Source organism: Equus asinus, chromosome 29 (genome assembly GCF_041296235.1).
Source record: "Equus asinus isolate D_3611 breed Donkey chromosome 29, EquAss-T2T_v2, whole genome shotgun sequence".
NCBI lineage: Eukaryota > Metazoa > Chordata > Mammalia > Perissodactyla > Equidae > Equus > Equus asinus.
Genome location: NC_091818.1, coordinates 35,741,406 through 35,760,512, shown reverse-complemented (window position 1 = coordinate 35,760,512; position 19,107 = coordinate 35,741,406). Strand labels below are relative to the sequence as shown.

General features: G+C 44.8%; 1 protein-coding gene across 42 annotated transcripts in view; it reads left to right on the top strand.

The window, feature by feature from the left end:
* CELF2 (CUGBP Elav-like family member 2) overlaps positions 1 to 19,107 on the top strand; it is a 500,204-nt gene that overhangs the window by 442,312 nt on the left and 38,785 nt on the right. For all 42 annotated transcript variants that reach the window (XM_070501030.1, XM_070501053.1, XM_070501051.1 and 39 more), the window contains 2 exons: positions 2,919 to 2,982; positions 14,616 to 14,750. In XM_070501030.1, coding sequence (XP_070357131.1) covers positions 2,919 to 2,982; positions 14,616 to 14,750 — 199 coding nt within the window. The remainder of the gene's footprint in view (positions 1 to 2,918; positions 2,983 to 14,615; positions 14,751 to 19,107) is intronic.

The window sequence follows — 19,107 nt, the reverse complement described above, 5'->3', positions numbered from 1 at the left end:
TTAGTAACCATGCCACATACAAGATGGAAGGCAGCTAATTCTCTCAGTTTTTATTTATTGTTACATGAATTACTGCTAAACCATGCTCCTCTCTCTCATTTTTCTGCTTTGGAACCTAAATGCTGGACTTCCCATTTTTTAATATAACATCAGATTGAGAGAGGAGCCCTTTTATTCCAGCCTCTGTCAGTGTGTGTGTGTTTGTGTTGTGTCCTAATTCTTTCATTTGACATTTTGACTGTCCCTCTCTGGATGGGTGATCCCTGGGCCTTACTTTGTAGAGCCTTCCTGTTCTGTAAAGTAGTCCTCACCGTGGCCTTGAAAGGTCGGATCACCCTGCTTGTTGCACAGATGAGGAACAGGAGGCCCAAAGACCTTCCGTAACTTTACCCAAGATCGTGCTGCTCGTGGTCAAGCGGGATTTCAGCCCTCTGTGTGTTCTCTTTATCTTGCCATGCTGCGACTCTGAGGACAGATACGGCTCATATTCCTCTTTTTACCCCCCTGCTCCCAGCATCTAGTGGCGCCTGGCATGTAACAGCTATTCAATTGATGTCTAGTTAAGAAGGAGAAGCATCCTTCTCCGGTCTTCATCTGAGTCATTGATGAAGCATTGACTGAGTTTGCTGTCATCTTCTCGCCATTTCTCCATTGTATCCACAAAGACACCATGAGCGATTTCATGATATCGTGCTAAAATCTATATATGCTCTGCCACACCTCTTTCTTGGTCTGTCAGTCTAGAAACTTTATGAAAAAAGAAATGAGTCTAGCTTAATAATTATTTTTCACAAACTTGGGCTTTCAGTTGTTCACAGGCCCCGTTTAATTACGTATGCCAGAATTTTTATTAGAGATTGATGTCAAGCTAACCTTTTTGTCACTTCTAAGAATCCAGCTTCCCACTCCACCATTTCTCAAAACGAAGACACATGTGCCTGTCTCTGGTCTTCTGGCACATCTCCCATGCCCCATGGCTCACAAAAATCTCGGGCACATGTTTCTTTGATCTCATCTGCAAATTATTTCTGTATCCTAAAAGAGAATTAATCTCAGCCTCATTTATAAAAACACATTTTTATATGCTATTTATGATGTTTTCTCCTATGAGGGCTTCCATTCTTTCTCCGCCATGTTTGTTCTACTGCTTTCAATTGGAAGTCCATTTCTTTGAAAGAGCCTTTGGCCTGTAAGCCCTTGCCCGCCTCTGGCTCACCCGAGAATGGTTGTCAGTGGAAAGAAGCCTAGGTAATAGTTTAATGATGCTCCAGGTTTCTCCATTTACCTCAGTAGGCATTACAAATTCCTAAAAACATCTTCAAAGGTAATTTAATTTTAGTTTAATTTTTTTAAATATCTGATTTGAGGAGGGAGTAAGGGCTTACAATCACAAGAGAATAGGACAGCCAAGAACTCAAACCAAAATAAGCGATTTCTATCAAAATGCATAATCCCTAGTTTCTCCCTCCTCCTCACCCTCTTCTTGTGTGTGTGTGTGTGTGTGTGTGTGTGTGTGTGACACCTAGATAATATATTCCAATGAGCTGAGAAGCATGAGCGAACGTTACAGACATTCTTCTGGTACCTGTTTCTGTTAATCCTCACAGCATCATTGTACCTGAGACTTAGGTCATCAGCCACTGATCTTCTACCCAACTTGAAGCTTTGAGGTCAACTGATAGATGCCCATTTTTGAGTCCTATTTACCGTGGAGTTTTCTTCTCGAACTGCAGAGACCTCCCCTTAGCCAGAGGAACGACAGTGCTCCACGTTCTGTTCTGCAGAGCTCCAAATAAATTCTGCAAGCTGTTCTTAAAATAGTGAATTCGTCTTGTTCCTCCTAAGCACAACGTATCCTAATAATAATATTTTAATAATAAATTTGGTGAATCTGTGCTTTTTGATATCCATGTACATTTCAGTTTAGGAGATAACTATGTGCTTGCTCCCACATACAAATTACGTCTATATTGATCTACGTTACCAAAAGAGAATACCAATAAGTTTGGTCAAACAGTATAGCACCTCCATTAACCTATAATTCAACTGAATTAGGCAAATAAACACCTCAGAACAGCCACATGCCCGTACCTGGTGGGACCTACTGATTCTGCATGGGGGAAAAAATGTGTTTTTGAAAGTTCTAGGTGAGGCATGGGAGAAATGGGTGAAAGAGGTCCAAAGGTAAAAAGAAAAACCCCAATAAATTATACCTTAAAAAAAAAGCTCTAGGCAAAAAATGCAGAGACCTTTTCACAGGTATGTTAATTTCTTTTTTAAAAGATGTTAACATTTATAATGCATGGTGTCGATGTACCTAGCACCAGCTACTTCTAAGTTTTGACAAATAGTATGTTTCTGTCTGCCAGGGAAGACTTCTGAAAATGAGTGACCGTTGTCTTGGTTGTGTAGTCACAGCTGTAACTGTATGGCTGTGAACAGACACATTTATGTCTGTAGTTACCGTGATGATTTCTCTGTCTGCCCAAGAGTCAGTGAATCCATGTGCTTCTAATGAAGGTTGGAGGAAACTGGGCTGTGAAGGAAAGTGGAAGAGAGCAAGGGATAGACCTTGACTGACAGAGACGAGTTACGGTAACTAGTGGGCTACAGAGACGTAGCATTAGTCACGCCATTTTGGTTTCAGTGGAGTTAACACCTGGTTGTGAAAAAGAGTAAATTGATGAATTGTTTTAAGGCAGCAGTGTTACTGAGTTTCCCCAGTGTCTGCGTATCTTAATAGAGATTAGACATTAATATGGATTTACAGCCCCAACTCTGGGAACCTTCAGTCCATCAGTAGGCAGCAGCAACCAATTATGTGAATGTCAAAGATTGGATATGCCGCAGTTTAATTCGGAAGTCCCTTTGTCCTCATGTCCCCGCTGGTCTGACGCCCCTTTGACGTTCCTTTGCAGCTCCTGCAGCAGGCCACTTCCTCCAGCAACCTGGGTGCATTCAGTGGCATTCAGCAGATGGCTGGTAAGTCATGAACCGTGCCTTGCCTTTGACCATGCTGTGGTCTGAAGTGGGGGTGCGGTCAGAGGGCAAAAAAAAAGAAGCAGGAAAAAAGAAGAACTAAGAGTCATTACCAGTGCTCTTTGCTTTCTGGCTTAAGTGTGAAAATTAGAGTCAGCTGCACCCCTACCTCTGGCATTTCCAAGTTATGAAATGAGGGGGCTGAGAAATTCTGCATAGTATACTCAAGAGTTGTTTTGTTTCGTTTTTTTAATGGGATTGATTACTGGGGAATTTCCAACAAGGATTCCTATATCCGAGGCAGTCAAAATGATTGACATCCCTCTAAAATTTTAATAATAGGCAGCCAATAAAAAGGTTCTGAGCTCTGTAATGAAAGCCAAGATTGCAGGCCTGCCTTTGATACAGTCTGCAGTCCCTTGATAACCACAGACAATTAACAGGGTGCCTTTCTGACGTTAGTACCCCAGTTGACAGAATTGTGCATTGGGCGCTTGTATATGAAAGTAATCTTTGTTGTTGAGAAAATCAAAGTGTGACTGGATTTGAAAGCCAGCTCATGAAGGATTTCTGTTCATAATGAGCTGTGTCAGTAGTAACTGAGGCGCAGTGATTAGTGAAAGGTCACTCCTGCTGTGTCACCTTCCAGGCTGATATCCTAACTTAGCACTGGGCCAGGGAAGGTAGCCTGCGCCGCGTATCAGAACACAGGTGCTGTTAACCTGCGGCGAGCAACAGCAAGGAAGCTTTTTCCTTGTTTGATTCCTAAAAAGTGGGAGAAGAGGGCAAGGAGAAGAACAGATTTTTGGCACGTTCGAATCAAGCACAGTTTGTTTTAATCAAGGACACCCTGAGTCAATGAAATGAAACCTGAATGTGCAGAATAAAAGCCAGATTTCTTTGTTACTAAGAAAACTCCTTTTTTCCCATTTTTTAATCCAAATACACATCCTTGGGTTTTTTTCTTATTTCACATTGAATGGATCTGGAAAGATTTTCGATGAGCGGCCATAGGTTTCTGCTCACTTGTGTTCTGTGATCGCCAGCCCAGCCTTCCACTGTGACCTCACGGGCTAATGGTAACTTGTTGTTGGACAGGACAGACTGGCCTAGAGTCAAAATATTGCTGAGTTATTCGTTGGGCTTTAAATCTCCTGGAACTGCCAGCTTGTTCTGTTGTAATACAGCTTTTGGATTATTAGAAAAAATATATGTTCTAAAAGGTAGTGAAATCATTCAGCAGTGTCTTTATGAATACAGTTTGGGAAGCTGGCCTTGGAGCTAAGAATCACATTGAATGGTTAATTTATTTTTAGGTCTGTGAAGGGAACTGGAGAGACATAAGTAAAATAGTCAGGCAGTTTTCTGTCTTTTAAAAAGAGAAAACCTCCAGACTGCAAGCTCTAAAATAAATGCTAAGATTTGTCACATTTTCTACCAATGCAAGATTTGTGTTTTTCTGCTAATAGTACAGACCCACCCAGATCCGAAATTAGGATCTTCCATTAAAAGAAGCTTCAGGCTCTCCCACTCCCACAGTTGAATTATGCAGAACTCCCACAGTTGAACTATGCAGAGAAGGTCACTGGGTCCAGAGGCCACTGCCGAGCGCATCCTGGGTAGACGGAGTCCCCGTCATTTTTTATTGGACTGTGTGCACCTCTGCCTCGCCAACCCCAGGTCAGGATGTTAGCATCTGCATGCTCTGGTGCTCATTTAAAAACTGAGGGTATCTGGGAGTCACCTTAGAAGGTGCATGGAGCAGATGGCTAATTTAAAGGCATTCTTTAAACGTCTGGGATTTCCAAAATACGCTCTTCTTGAACCTTCAAAATATCAAATTCAGCACACTGAGTCTGCACAGGCTGTGAAATCAAATGCTGAGCAGTCCATCATCTACCATCACCTTGAATATTTAGAATATAAAGATGTGGATGTCAAGGCTCTGTCTGCTTGGCGATTTCTATAAAGGGTGCCCTACATTCATATGCATAATCAAGTCTCATCTTCCGAAGTGTTTGAAGCATTGTGGTTTGGGGTGTTTCTTTTTTCAATAAAGTCAAGTTATCTGGACTCCTGCTCTTTCGTCTTTTCCCAAAAGTAGGGCTTAACGTTTGTCTTTGCCAGTCATCTAGCCCAGTGTGGTAAAGTGAACATGGTGGATTGGTAGAGGTCACTTCCTAGGGAAGCTTCCCCACCTCCCCATATGTGGGAGGGGTGCCCTCTTCCGCGCTCCCCCAAAGCCCCATAGTTCCTTAGCTTCCTCCCTCACCTCTCTGAAAACTCCTGAATCAGCGGTGCTCCGGGAGGGCATGGCCTGGGCTGACGAACTCAGCCCTCACTCCTCTAAGAGGTGCTCATGACTGTTTTTGAGAGGATGAGTGAATAAACTTATAAACCGACAAACCCAAATTCATGTTTTAGATACATTCCCACTGGAGCTTAAGTTAAATGCCTGGTATTTGAATTAAGAAATTTGACTTTAGCCTTACAGCTTAGCCAAAAAACATAATATAAACTAATGAAAGTATCTTCACAGAGGAGGAGTTGAGGATTTGGAAATAAAGAGTTTGTACAACATCAAATGTGTTACAGAGCACATGGTACGTAACATATCCGGTAGAAGCAACATGAAGGAACCCAAGATGTCATTTATCCCAAACCCCACCTGAAGCTGAAATACTCATGGAGTGATTGAGATTCTGGCATAGTTCAAGTGGGCACCTATACAATTACACAATCGAAATGCGGTTTTTACATCTTACAGTGCCATATGATGAACTCCATATGTAAAACTCAAATAATCCAGCTTGGAACACTGTCACCAAAGAATGAAATAGCATTTCTGAAACCAATAATATTTTGTTGTGAACAACCCTCCAAACATAATGGTCTTTCCTCCAGGAGATTGAAGAGTCTAAAATGTGCCATTTAAATGAGTAAAACATTTTCTATTTGAGGAGAAAATAAAATAAAGCCAAAAAAAAGAAGCAGAAAAAGAAATTTTAGCAAGTTACTAAGTAGTTACATCAATAAAATCAAATGAGACGACTATATTTCTTTTTTCCCCAAAAAACTTATTTTCCTTTCACACTAAAAATAACTTCAGATGTGTTTCATGATTTTATAAAAGGGAACCTTTACTAAATATGGAATTTAAAACCAGAAAATAGATTAGGAAAAATCTTTATAAGCTTATGTTTATTTTTTTGTGCATCCTTGAAGTTGATTGATTTTATTTTCCCTCTTAAAACTTCTAATAAAAACTTGTCTCTGTCTCACTCGACCGCGATATTTGTTGCATGAATTTCTGAAATCTCAGAAACCTGGAGTCTGAGTTTGGGCTAAGAGTGTGGACTTTTCCTGAAGAAGAAGGAATAAGAGAACAGTAGCTTTCGGTCATTAATTTTGTTCTAACAACTATCATCTCAAAAGAATATCATCTTAGAAAAACAAGGGTAGTATTTTACAATTTTGTTTTTCACAGAGCTCCTTGGAATAATCATGCAGTTTATCCTCACAGCATGCCAAGGACAAAACCACCACCTCATTACTACATTACAGCTGGAGAAAGGGAAGTATGAAAGGATTAAATAACGTATGTGAGCCGGCAGCACCACTAAGTGGCATAATATGGGGAGGAATCAGAATGCCCAAGTATCACAACAACTTGATAAGGTAGGGACCCCTGGGATCCCAGTTTACAGGGGGGGCAGCTGAGGCTTGGTAGAAAGGTTCATTGACAAACTTGGCCAAAGTCACTCAGCTAGTAAGCGGCCAATTGAAATTTCAAATACATCCCAGCCCTGAGCTCTCTGTTGCCCCGAAGCTCGTAAAACAGTGCTCCGTGGCTCAGCAAATTCAGATGTGTTCTGCAAACAGAGGCTGCGGTGGCTCGCCTACGCAAACTGTTTAACAGGCCAAATAACAAACAAATCCGAGCCGTGGATAAATAATGCAGAGAGAGCCCCAAAACTGTTCAAAAACAAGCAATTTGGAGTCAGTAAGAGGAAAAGTGCCTCCCTTCATTCTGGACATCGTTTCAAATTTCTTACGAGTGGGTTGTTTTTTCAGGGGAATTTTTTTCCTAGGATGAAGAATTGTGATTAAAGAGATTATAGAGATGATGCAGCTGTGGCTGAAGAAGAGCATCTTTGCTCATAAACGGGGGAAACTGTTTCCCTTTGCTTCTGAGGTTCAGTAAAGCTGTAGTAATGCCCTTTCAGGATGCTGGTCTAAATTTGTAAAGTAACAATAAAATTGTAGAGTGCAAATATTTGCTTAAAACAACATCATAGTGATCCTTTGGTCAATTTGAGCTCGACTCCTAGAGAAGACTGTCTGAGGATGTCTGTGACAGTGGAGAAGAGAGAAGACTTTCGCAAAAACATTGCTGAGCATCTCCCACTGGAGACGCTCCTGAGTTGTGAGGAGTGCATCGTGGACCCACAAAGATCCCGAATGCTTCCCAAGGCTGGTCTCCCACCCTCGCACTGCAGACACTTCCTGCGCAAGTGCTAATAGGCCTTATGAGAACTTCCATAACCACCCATCTGTCACTTTTTAACAGACCTGATTGGCAAGCACTTGTAACAACTGACATCTGTTCTCGCTTATTGATATGCAGATTTATGGTAATTGCTATGAACAATAAGACACAGAATTACCTAAGGTGAACATTAAATTAAATTTTCATGCCCTTCTCCTTATAAATAATTTTTTTTAAATCTTAAGTTTCAAGTAGGCATATTGCACATCTGTTTTGTACATCGTTTCTTCATTTTAAGAAGAATCTTCTTTTCCCAAGTAATGAATGAAAAATCAAATCCCTGTTTTCCCAACTTTTTTTCTTTTTTGCCATCTTGATCTTGGTACACTGTTGGATTTCACAAAACTTATTTAAATTTTTGCATTTCTAGTCGTCCAGATTATTGCCTCTGGTTTGAGGGGTGCCCATCTGAGCAGAGAGCCTTGTGAGGTTAAAAGTGGTCATTTTACTTCTCAGAAAAGAGTTGTTTGCCAAGCCAGAAGCAGCTTCCCCTGTGGGCGCCCGCTCTCCGTCTGGTGCCCTTTCTGGATGATTGTGTGGGAGCCCAGAGAAGAGGAAGGTGGGATGGGTGGGTGGGAAACCAGGAGGTGCCTGAGGAAGGAGCTGGAAGAGAGGAAAGGAGAGGATGTGCTAACCCACCCCCGAAGGAAAAAGAAAAAGAGGGACAGAGAACCAGAAATGTGAATTCAAAGTGAGCAGAAGCAGAAACTCCCCTGGAGACGGCCCATGGGGCCACCATTGTCAGCTGGGCCCTGGTGACTGACAGCACGGAGTTCACCAAAGGCCAGGACTCCTGTGCCATCCAGGAGCAGCTGGAGGTCTGAAGAGACCGTGATGCTGTGTGCCCAGAAAGTCTGGTCCAGTTAAGGAGGTAGAGAATGAAACCGTGCCAGCACGTCCTCACACAGCTTCCCGAGCTGCTCTCCTGACTTGAGGCAAATGCCTTTTCTGGATACAGCGTGGTCCCCAAGCCCCCTTCCCTGAATACGAGGGGATGGTAAGTGAGATGCCCACGCTGCGGGGGAGGGATTCCTGGCCTTGGGAGGACTGGGAGCAGGAAGAGCCAAAACACATCACCGAGGATGTGCTGTTGGCAGTGAGGGTCCGGAAACAGTCGCCCTGTGAAAATCCCCCAGGCTCTAACACGCCCTGGGATGAGTCCCGTGATGCGAGGGTGGCAGGAGACGTCAGCGGCATTTAGAAGGCCTGGGAGTGGGGCGGGAACGCCCTCGCTGCTCGAAGGGGAGGTTTCTTCCTGGAGGGATGGACTAGCGAATGGGCCTTGGGCCTCGGCCCGGCTAGACAGAGGGACGCCCTGCAGGGCAGTTGGTGCCCTTGTTGCCCCACAGCCCATGTCCTGGCCGCAGTGGGACCCCCAACGTGGCTGGGGTTCCTGTTGGATCTCCATGTGCCTGCTACCCGGAGTCTCCTGCATCTGGCCGCCGCGTGGTCAGCTCGGATGTTCTGGGAGAATCTCTGGCTTCTTTGGCTTTCTTTCCATACCTTGTTTGTATATTCATCTTTGTTCTGAACGGGAGAAAGAGCTGTTTTCTCTCATTCTTTTCCTCTTTTCTCTGTGTCATCACTCCTCAGCTCTAATTTCTTCCTGATTCCTCATGTCACAGTCACCACACCAACCCCAGCCCTCTCATTTGGTGGTTTTCTTCTAGGACTTGTACCTCTTCTAAGTTATCTTCATCAGTCAGATGTTTTTAAGCTTTTCAGGATCTATCACCAAAAAAGTTGTGGTCACACATCACACCCACACCTCCCCCCCACGCACACATGTATACACATACTTTTTTATAAAATTTCATGGATTTCGCAGACCTCCCCCGGAATCTGAATGGTGGACCTTTGGTTAAGAACCCCAGAATTAAGGTGACAATCGTATGGGAGGGAAACAGCCATGCACTGTGCTTGGTATTGCGAAGAACGAGGCCACCGGTCCATTTGTTCAGAGGAAACTGAAGTGGCTGATCTCTGATGTCTGGGGTTCTGGGGATCGATGGGAAAAGGAAGTCACGTTAAGAAGTTAAAGGGCCGATTAAGTGGTCTGGAGAGCAAGACGTAGTAGTGCTAGCTGCAGTGCGGTCACCAATTCCCTCGGTTCTTAGCTCCCGAGGAAGTCAGGATCACAAGTTCCATCCCGTGCAGTCTGGGGCTCGAACGCCGGCAATTTGAACAGAGGACCTCTGTCAACGCCGTCCTCGGAACCACACTTCATCCCACTGCACTCAGACTCCTCACCCCGCAGCTTTTCCGGGCCCAGGACTCAGCAGGTGTTGGCCATGAGACCGTCCGCTTTCTCCTTGGGAAAAGAACCAGCAGGCTCCTTGCTGGAAGGTGCAGCACAGAGAGGCCCCGTTGTCATTTCCAAGTCCCCAGACCCCATTCCTCAGTCCTCATACAGACTGTGCTTGCGTTCAGGGGGAGAGGCTCCTGCTGCAAGCCCCCGAGGGACTGCAGTGTAGACGCCCCACCCCTTCCCTGCCGGCCTCTGCTTAGTTTAGTGAGGTCACTACAGGCAAATGTCAGAGCCAGTAAACGTTTCCTTCTGATGCCTCAGCCACATTTCCTCTGAAACCCTGTTCTAACACCCTTCCGTCCTCCCAGCCCCCCTCACCTCTCCAAGGTGCTAAGTTTAGTGAAGTAAGTGGAGATAAAGGCAGTAAGGAGGAGCAGGGATGAAGACCTCCAGATGGGCCAAGAAGACAGAAGGAACTTGCAGGGGAAGCCATGCTGGCTGGGAGAGAAAGCAGAACGCTCCTCCATTTACCCAGAGCTTTAACCTCTCCGTGCCTCAGTTTTCTCTATCTCTAACATGTTCAGTCACAACGGTGCCCACATCATTTGGGTTCGTTAAGAAGACCAAATGAGCGGTCCCATGCACAGCATGAGCAGCAGGCCTGGCACGTGCTTTTCTCTGAGTACAATTATCATCAATTGAGGTCAACTATTGCAATTATTATCTAGCTAATAGAGCTTCCTCTGTTAGCTTCCTCCGCACTAGGCATTGTTCTCGGAGCTTTGTGCGCCTTGAAGCATTTAATCTTAACCTGTTGTAGTCCCACTTCACAGCTGAGAACTCTGAGGCGCAAACAGTTTGCTCAAGGTGATGTAGGTTGGCGGGAGGCGAGGCAGAGCAAGGATTTGAACCCAGGTGCGGGAGAACAGGGCCTCCACTCCTCTTGACCAGCCCTCGCTGCCTCCTATAATTGGCAGTTATTGTCACCAGCAGAGAAGGCTGTGCATCCCAGGCCCTAGGAACACAGGATAGGGTGAAATTAGAGCTGAGGAGTGATGACACAGGATAGAGTGAAGACAGACATGCTTCTGCATTGAGAAAAGCAGAAATGTGGGGGTCAGGGCTGGGAACGGGGTCTTCACCCATAAAAGTTGGCGAGGAGACTGTCCACCGTCTCCTCTACTGAGCACTTACTTCTGAGAAATGAGTAGGGACAAGGGGCGCCCTGAGAGCCTACCAGGGGCAGCACCCAAGGACGGGAGAGGACAGGCTAGAAGGATGGCCAGGTCCTCCTGTGAAGCCCCCACGTCCACAGCTGCCGGCACTTCCCTGTGCTTCGCTGTCATCCTCATCAAACCAAAAACTCATGAAAATGAGTGTCCGAGTCAGGGCCCGTTTCCAGAATGTGAAGAAGTAGGATTATCTGCCAGTCCCTGGCTCCCTGCTCTAAAATACGGCCACCTCCTGATGCAAGGATTGTCTTGTTTTCCACTTAATTCCCAGTGTGGTGCCCAGGAACTGGCCCATCATGCCACTTGGTAACTGGTGGATGGGCAGACCGACAGACAAGACAACAGAGGTTGGATGGATGGACAGATGGGTGGGTGGATGGATGGATGGATGGCTAGACGGACAGGTTTGTAGACGGACAGGTGAGCGGAGAGATGGACAGATGGATGGGTGGGCAAATGCAGGTCCTCTTGCCTGCCGCTTGTCTCCCTCTGACCCTTCCCCTCTTCCTTTTCTTTCCATGCCGCTTAGATGCTGGCGATCACAATGGCCTCTTCTGTCCACCCTTCATCTCCTCTTCCTTTGCCCCTCTTTTTCCATTCCTTTCCTTGCAGTGTGATGGCTGAACAGAGTTGCCCCCCGCCCCAGCGAGGTGCCCCAGAGCCGCAATCCCTCTGCCTTTCCGGGTGGAGTCAGGGAGAGGCTGAACAGGAGGGCAGGCTCCCCTGGGTGGTGAAGCATGGGAAGGGGAAAGGCAGAGGGGCCCTGAGTGGGGACACAGCCCTGGGTTCCCAGCAGAGAGGCCAGTGGAACAGAGGACCGAGTGTTGTCCAGCTAGCCTGCAGGACATGTGATGAGTCTCGGTGGGTGAGATAAGGAATACGCATGGTTCTAATAAATATTTGTAGGATGGATTAATTAATGATTGAGGGAAACAGTCAATATTTGATGCTGTTATAAATACTGAAGAACTAACAAAGAACGGAGAAAACTGAAAACTTGGTCTGATCTATGGGCGATGCTCTTTAGAGCCACTGATGAAAATTTCCTTCTGGTTATTACCCTGTTCATTCATCCTACATAGAATCGTCCGTCACCTGCTGCGTGTGCAGTGTGTGTGTGTTTAGGCGGACTTGAAAATGAATAAGACAACTTCGTTGTCCTCGAGGAACTTAGTATCTAGTCATGAAGGTAAGAAATACCTACAAAGAATGTCAACATGGAGTGTGATGAATGCCACAAGAGTTTGCAGAAACATGCAGAAAGTACATGTGTTAAATGCAGACTTCAGTCTTCCTTGGAGGGAGGCTGTGAGGTGTGGCGGGAGCGCTGCCCCAGACTCGGAGGGGTCCCCTGCCATTGGCTCTGAGGGCTCGGCCTAGGATCTGAGGCTCTGACCCACATCGGTGGGCTGAGCTCCTTCCAGCCCTGGAATTCTGCCATGCCAGCGCCATGGCTCCTGCCAGGGGTGGATCACAGATGTCCTGGAGGACCCTCCCCCCAGGGCCTAGGAGAGTGGCTCTGCTAGTCATTCTTCAATGCCAGACGTGCGTGGTGGGTTTTAATTTCAGTGCTAAACCACTCTGCTGGTCTGCACAGCCGTCTGTTGGCGATGCTGCCTGGTCATCTGGTTTATATCATTAAAACATTAGAGGAAATGGTAGTCACAAGAGGGCCAAGAGGGGACAGATGGGTTGGTAGAGATGTTCCTCAGTCCTCGTGACGTAGCTCAAAGCCGGTGCTCTTGTCACACTCAAGTGACTGCTTTCAGGAGTGAGCCCCTTGCTGGGTCCAGGTGGGTCTGCACTAAGGCCAAGCGGCTCCCATATTGCCCCAGTTCTGCTTTCCTCAGGTAAACCTGAGAGAAGGCCAGTGCTGTGTCAGCTCCCTCATTCTCAGGGATCTGACCCTGTCTGACCTTTGATCAGAGAGAAGGAGAGAAAGCTTTGTTTCCAGTTGCATTTGCTTGAGAAAGCAGGGATAAGTTCACAGGATTCCACAAATACTTGTGCCCTGCTTCTAAGCACCCCCAGGAACTGAGTTTTGAAAAACAGGTGTCGGGCTTTCACGCTAAGCCAACAGGGCCGGGTGTCTCCTAGAAGAAGATAAAGTATCATTTTGAGCAAAACGAGAAGCCATTTTGCGGCAAAGACATCAGGACCTCTTTTCTGAGTAGAAATAAATCCTGATTAAGGCAGCCAGGCTGGAGGATGGATGGAGGAGCAGGACGAGGGAGCTCAGCAGCCATGCCTGAACCATGCTTAGGCTGAGGGCTCCCCACCAGGGGCTGGGGGCTGTGCTAGGTATTTTGCTGGAACATTCTCTTGCCCCTCAATCCATCCACCCCCACTACATATGGAAACTGTTGTCAGGCCACTTTCTCTAAAGCAGATTAAATTTGCTCCATAGATATCTGTTAAGTACCTGGATTTCAGACATGAGAAGAAGGTAAAATTAAGCTGATTACTTAACTCCAGTATCTTTCTGTATAAAATTCCTCTATCTAAGGAGAGCACCATTTTTTCCTGCTTCTCGAATGTACAGTAGCATGAAGTGAGTCATGGAGAAAGACTTTGAAGGTTCAGAAAACCTTTGGATGGAGACAGAGAAGGGCGTAGCACAGACACCAGGCCCGAGCGCCCTCAGGCATGGCCAGGCTCCCGTGACACATCAGCCCCCAGGTCTCTCAGCTGATTCCCACCCTCCTCCTCTTGCAAAATTTTGCTTCTCTCTGCTCTTCTTGTCTGAATTTTTACTAGCCGGAGATTCATTCTAGTTAGAAGTAGTCCATCCTTAAAATACAAGTACCTTGAAAAGGCAAATACAAATATTTTACAAATAAAAATATTAAGCCACTGCCATTTTTATTCATTCTTTCTTTTAGTCATCAAATATTATTGGAGTTCCTACTATGGAGACATTTTAGAATTCACATTTAGAATTAGTCTGGAGAGAGAAGTTCAGTGGCAATAATAGTAACAGCAACAGTAGTCGCTAATGTTCACTGGGTCCTTACGTTGGGCCTGTCACCGTGCTAAGTCATTTGCATTCGTCATCTTAGTTACTCTGCACAGCAGCCCTTTGATATAAGGTAGAGTTGATAGCACTGCTCACTAAGCAAGATGTGGAGAGGTTAAGTCACCTGCCCAGGGTCACAAAGCTCCAGGGCAGAACCAGGGAGCTGCATCAGTTCAACTTCAGAGGAAGAGCTTGTAACCAATGAAGTCTCGTTTCCTCTAGAGGAACCACAGGCTCACACAGGTGGCGGTGAGGGTACGGTCTGAGCATCTACCCTGAAGCCGTGCCTCCCTCCACCCAAGCCCACTTCCCCCTTTCTCCACAGCTGCATGGTAGGCGGCCAGGCCACACAGAGAAATGCCCTGCGCATCGTTCTGGTGACCTCTCCAGCCCTGGAGGAAGCAGCTGGGAAGAGTGCCCTGGGTTAGGACAGGCAGCTCCACAGGGAGGCGACTCTGCCGAGGAGACCCACAGTGCCGCAGGAGTCACCATCGCAGGGCTGGGGCCTCCTGCTCCTGTCGTCTGCCATCTCTTGGTTGGAAGCAGGCAAAGGGGGCCTTTGGCTAAAGTCGTGTTTCTCTTCCTCCACAGGCATGAATGCTTTACAGTTACAGAATCTGGCGACGCTGGCGGCGGCCGCAGCCGCGGCCCAGACCTCAGCCACCACCACCAATGCCAATCCTCTGTCCACCACGAGCAGCGCCCTGGGAGCCCTCACCAGTCCAGGTAAGGGGTGCTCCTCCCCGGCTGAGGATGCGGTCTGCGTGCACCTGGGTGCCAGGGGCAGGGGTGCTGTGGCCAGACAGGGCCTGCGAAGCTGCACGGTGCATCAGGGCCATTTCATTTTTTTTTTTTTAAAGAAACAAAGTTTGAATGCGTGTGTGTGTTATTTTCCAAGGATAAAAGGAAAAAGAGTTTCCTGTGGGAGAATCCACCGTGTTAGTGATTCTGACACAATCCTTTTGTGTAAAAAATGCCTATATTGTCAGTTCAATCCTCACTAAGTCTTCACCATTATAGAGAGTCTTATGCTTTTTTCCTCCTTTTTTTTTTTAAAGCAATTTAAGAATTCTCTGTTAAATCTCAAAATCCCTAACCATTCCAGTGTCATATTTCACACCAGCTCTGTCTTTCACGTTTGATTTTAACATCCACGATCTGGAGGGGACCATCCTTGTTCGTTTATGGTCATGTTCTGGGCTGTGTAATTTAACATCCTTTTCCTCAGAAATTTTGTTGCCTTATTCCAAAGCAGATGCCATTTTCCTCTTCATACAAGCCAGATGTGATGTGGTTGCTTAGATACCATGATTTGTTTTCTAAAAAATGTTTCGCTGGCTTTTCTTCCTCTCTGAATTTTCTAGACCTTGAGAGATGATCTCACCCCCTCTGGTACATGGAGGAGCTGGCCTGGACAATCTCCAATCTCGCTTGTAACTTTGAAAATTCCATGAAAATTCAGCTATGCCCAAAAGATTAGCTAAATGCTGAAAAAGCTTTTATGTAATAGTGAGGGGATTTCTTGCAGAAAAATGGAAAAGGAAAGAGCTACAGCAGACCTGCTTTCCGAAGGCTCTAGACTTTAAGGAGCCTTGAAGCCCGCTCCTTGAACCTGTGGCATGCTCAAAAGCAGCGGTCCTTGATTTGTGTAGGAAACATTGTGTATCTAATACATTTCCCTCTGAGTACGGTTTAGAGGGAGAAACCTAACAGATGGTTAGGAGAGGCTGGGAGATTCACCCTTAATACGTGGTAATCTCATAGCAACAGCAAATAGGTGCGTAGATTTCATTCTTCAAATGTCTTCAAAAATGTACCATTACTACATGTGGGTCGTGTTTTATGCAATAAACAGTATTCCTGAAAAACCAACTTTAAGTCATTTTTTTCAACAAATCAAGTTCTAGCTCTAATGCAATAATGTCTAAACTTGTTATTTAAATAAACCCTTTAATGACCCTTTTTGAGAAACAAACATTTTTGACATGATAAATTCCCCCTTATAAAATAAGTGATTTTTCTTTAAAACAAATTAAATATTTGACATCTCTAATGTATCAGCTTTATAAATCAGGTTGAAAAGTATTTTCTCAAGGAGCAATTTTTATCTCCCCTGTGAGGACCATGAAATGATCACGTTACAACAGCACAGGGTATTGGACATGCATTTTATTGCATCTTTAGTCAGACGCTGATATTTTTAACTATGTTTGGGGAAAGAAACTAAAAATCACTCAAAAATCTGAACACTTTTATTTTTGTTTGTTTATATGAAAATGAAGAGGGTTAGCTCATTTTTTAAGAGAAAGCAGTATTTAACTATATTTTGGCAAAAATTTTTCCAACGTGGGCCTTCATCTTCTCTCCCTTTTGAGAGTAACCAGCAGAAAATGACCAAATCATTGGTAAGCAGATGGAACTCTTTTTCTTATGAAAACTCTTTTCCTTGTGCAGCAAGCAGCCAGATAGCTCACAGCTTGGACCATCAATCCTTAAAGAATCTAACTTTGATATATTTAATGTAGTTACATTAAAATTATTCTATTCCGAAGGCAGACCATTATCACAAATGGACATTTTGGTTAACAGTCTCTGACCTGTTGTTTGCTTCTGGGGGTCATATGACTTCATTAAAAGATGCTCTTCCATTGTGATATTTGGGCTGGAATGTGCCTTGGTTCCAGGGAATCAGAATCACTATTCGACCGTTTCATTCTTCTTTAAGAGAAGACTGGTCAGTCTAAGAAACGCAAACGAGGATGGAAGCTGATGGGTGCAGGCGATGCCACTGATCAATAATCGTTATTAAGTGGCTGTCTAGTGTTAGGCACTGCCCTCAGGGCTGGGGACACTGGAGACGACAGAGCAGGTGCGCATCTTGCTCTCATGAGGCTCCCAGTCTGTTGGGGGAACTCAGACAATAAGCATGTGTGATGGGCAGGTGCTGTGAAGAGAGCTCAGACAGGAAAAGGGGGAGAGAGAGAAGGAGATTGAAGGAAGCTTCCCTCCTGGAAAGGTGACACTGGAGCAGAAACCTGAATAAAGGGAAGGAAGCCACATAGATATCTGGGGAAGGGGCATTCAGGCCAAGGACAGAGCAAGTGTAAGGGCTGTGAGGCAGCTGGGAGCTTGGTGTGATGGCAACCTAGCAAGGAAGTTGTGGTGCTGAGCGCAGGGCTGAGGGCAGAGGAGGAGCGGAGGGATGATAGGGGAGGTCCACATCCATGGATCCACGTGGGTTCCATCCAATATGGTCAGGAGCACGACTATGCTGTAACCTTCATAAAATGCAGGGTACTCTAACAGCCTGGCAAGAGGGCCAAAGTATGTGTTTAAGGAACTTTAAACATACTTGGCCATTTTCAGTTTCTTCTGAGACCTTAATGAAAGGGAGAATGTGTCCCAAGATGTATTTTCTTTCTTCCTGCTCCCGTCAAAACCTGCCACTGGCAAAGTGTCCTTCCCTTCGCTCTTTAAGTGGCATTCTGCCCTTCCCTAAATTCTGCTAACTGAGGTATCATGGAGAGTGAATTTGCTCTTCTCTATTGAGGAATGCTTTGCATAATAGCTGAAAGTATTTCATTAGAGTCCTGAAGTGTAGCAGCAGAAATGATTTAAATCTACATTTCAATTATTTTTCTTAAGTGTAACTAAAAAATCTGGCGTTTAAGTGAAAGTAAATTATTTGTCTAATTTCCATCAGGGACTTTTTCAAAGTCACAGAAAATGTGGTTAGTGGAATTCATGACTCTCCACTTCATCAGAGCAATTTCCTGTGAAATAAGGGGGGTAGGGCAGTTCCCAAGGCCAATGCCATTATTTCTTTTTTAAATGATAAAAAACAGGGCTTCCTATTGCACCATTGACAAGTCCAGTCAAACTGTGAAATGCTCTGTGTAGACCTTGGTTTTACCTGATTTTAAATGTCTCTTACGCTTCAGACAAATCCATCTAGAAAGAAAAGGGACAATTCAATCCCCAAACTATTAATTTTTTTAATAATTGTAAATTTATCATTTCAATTTTGCATACCCGGGAACAGTCTCCCTACAGCATTATTATAAATGATTTTAAACAGTCTATGCTTTAAAACATGAAAGATTAAGCTTTAATTTTTGTTAAAAAAAATCCCCTTAGGCAATAAATAGGTTCCTTTGTCTCATGGCCTTGAAATAAAAATTAAAATAGTCTAAATTGCCCATGGTTAGAATAAGTGTTTCATGCAATTATCAGATGGTAGTGAATAAAATTAGAAATTAAATCATGAAAGAATAAAAACCAGGTAAATGCATATTATGCCTTTTATGAGTTTCTCACGGGTCTTTTGAAGCCTAATTTAATCATGTTTCTTGTCTTTTATTTTGATATGATAATTTTTTCTTTGTTTACTTCAAACTCCTATTTAGTTAATTAATTCTTGGGTCATTTCTACTTACCCCATTTTGAACCTGTTTTTGAGGAATGTGTCTCTGTGTTGGTAGAAAGAGGCAAATTATCTCTAAGGCGTGTAGCTAGGTCTTAAAGAAAGATGATAATATTTGTCTTCTACCCAGCTTGTAGATTTGCTGTTTTTGCCTGGTGATTTTGAGAGCTCAGAAGAGCATTGTTAGTACCACAAATGAACACTTCTTTGGCATTTTCTGCCTAAAACATAGTATTGCATTCATGTGCCACATTCTTCCGTTGACCTTCTGTTTCCTTTTTTTAAAGGTGTTTTAAATTCTCCAGACGCTTCCTTAAGTCCACTCAGTCCAGTGCGCGCTTCAGGATAACAGATAATTTCTTTCAAATAGTGTGAGGCATTTTAAGATGCTAGGAAGCATTTTTCTATTCCCACCGTTGGCTTTTCAAAGAGTTTTCACTGTGAATTCTAGGCAGCATTTCTTCCCCATCTTCAGGATGTTGCCTGCCTCCTTGAGGCTGTGAGGGGCACAAAGTTACAAGGAAGGGGTGAAGCTTCCTTGTGGACTGTCTGAGACCAGAGGTGTTTTCCTGTGAGTCGGACCTCTCCTGGGCTCCTCATGTAAGAAGGACCAGTTACCAGTGAGCGGTTACCTTCACTGTCACATGCCCGTGTCACCAG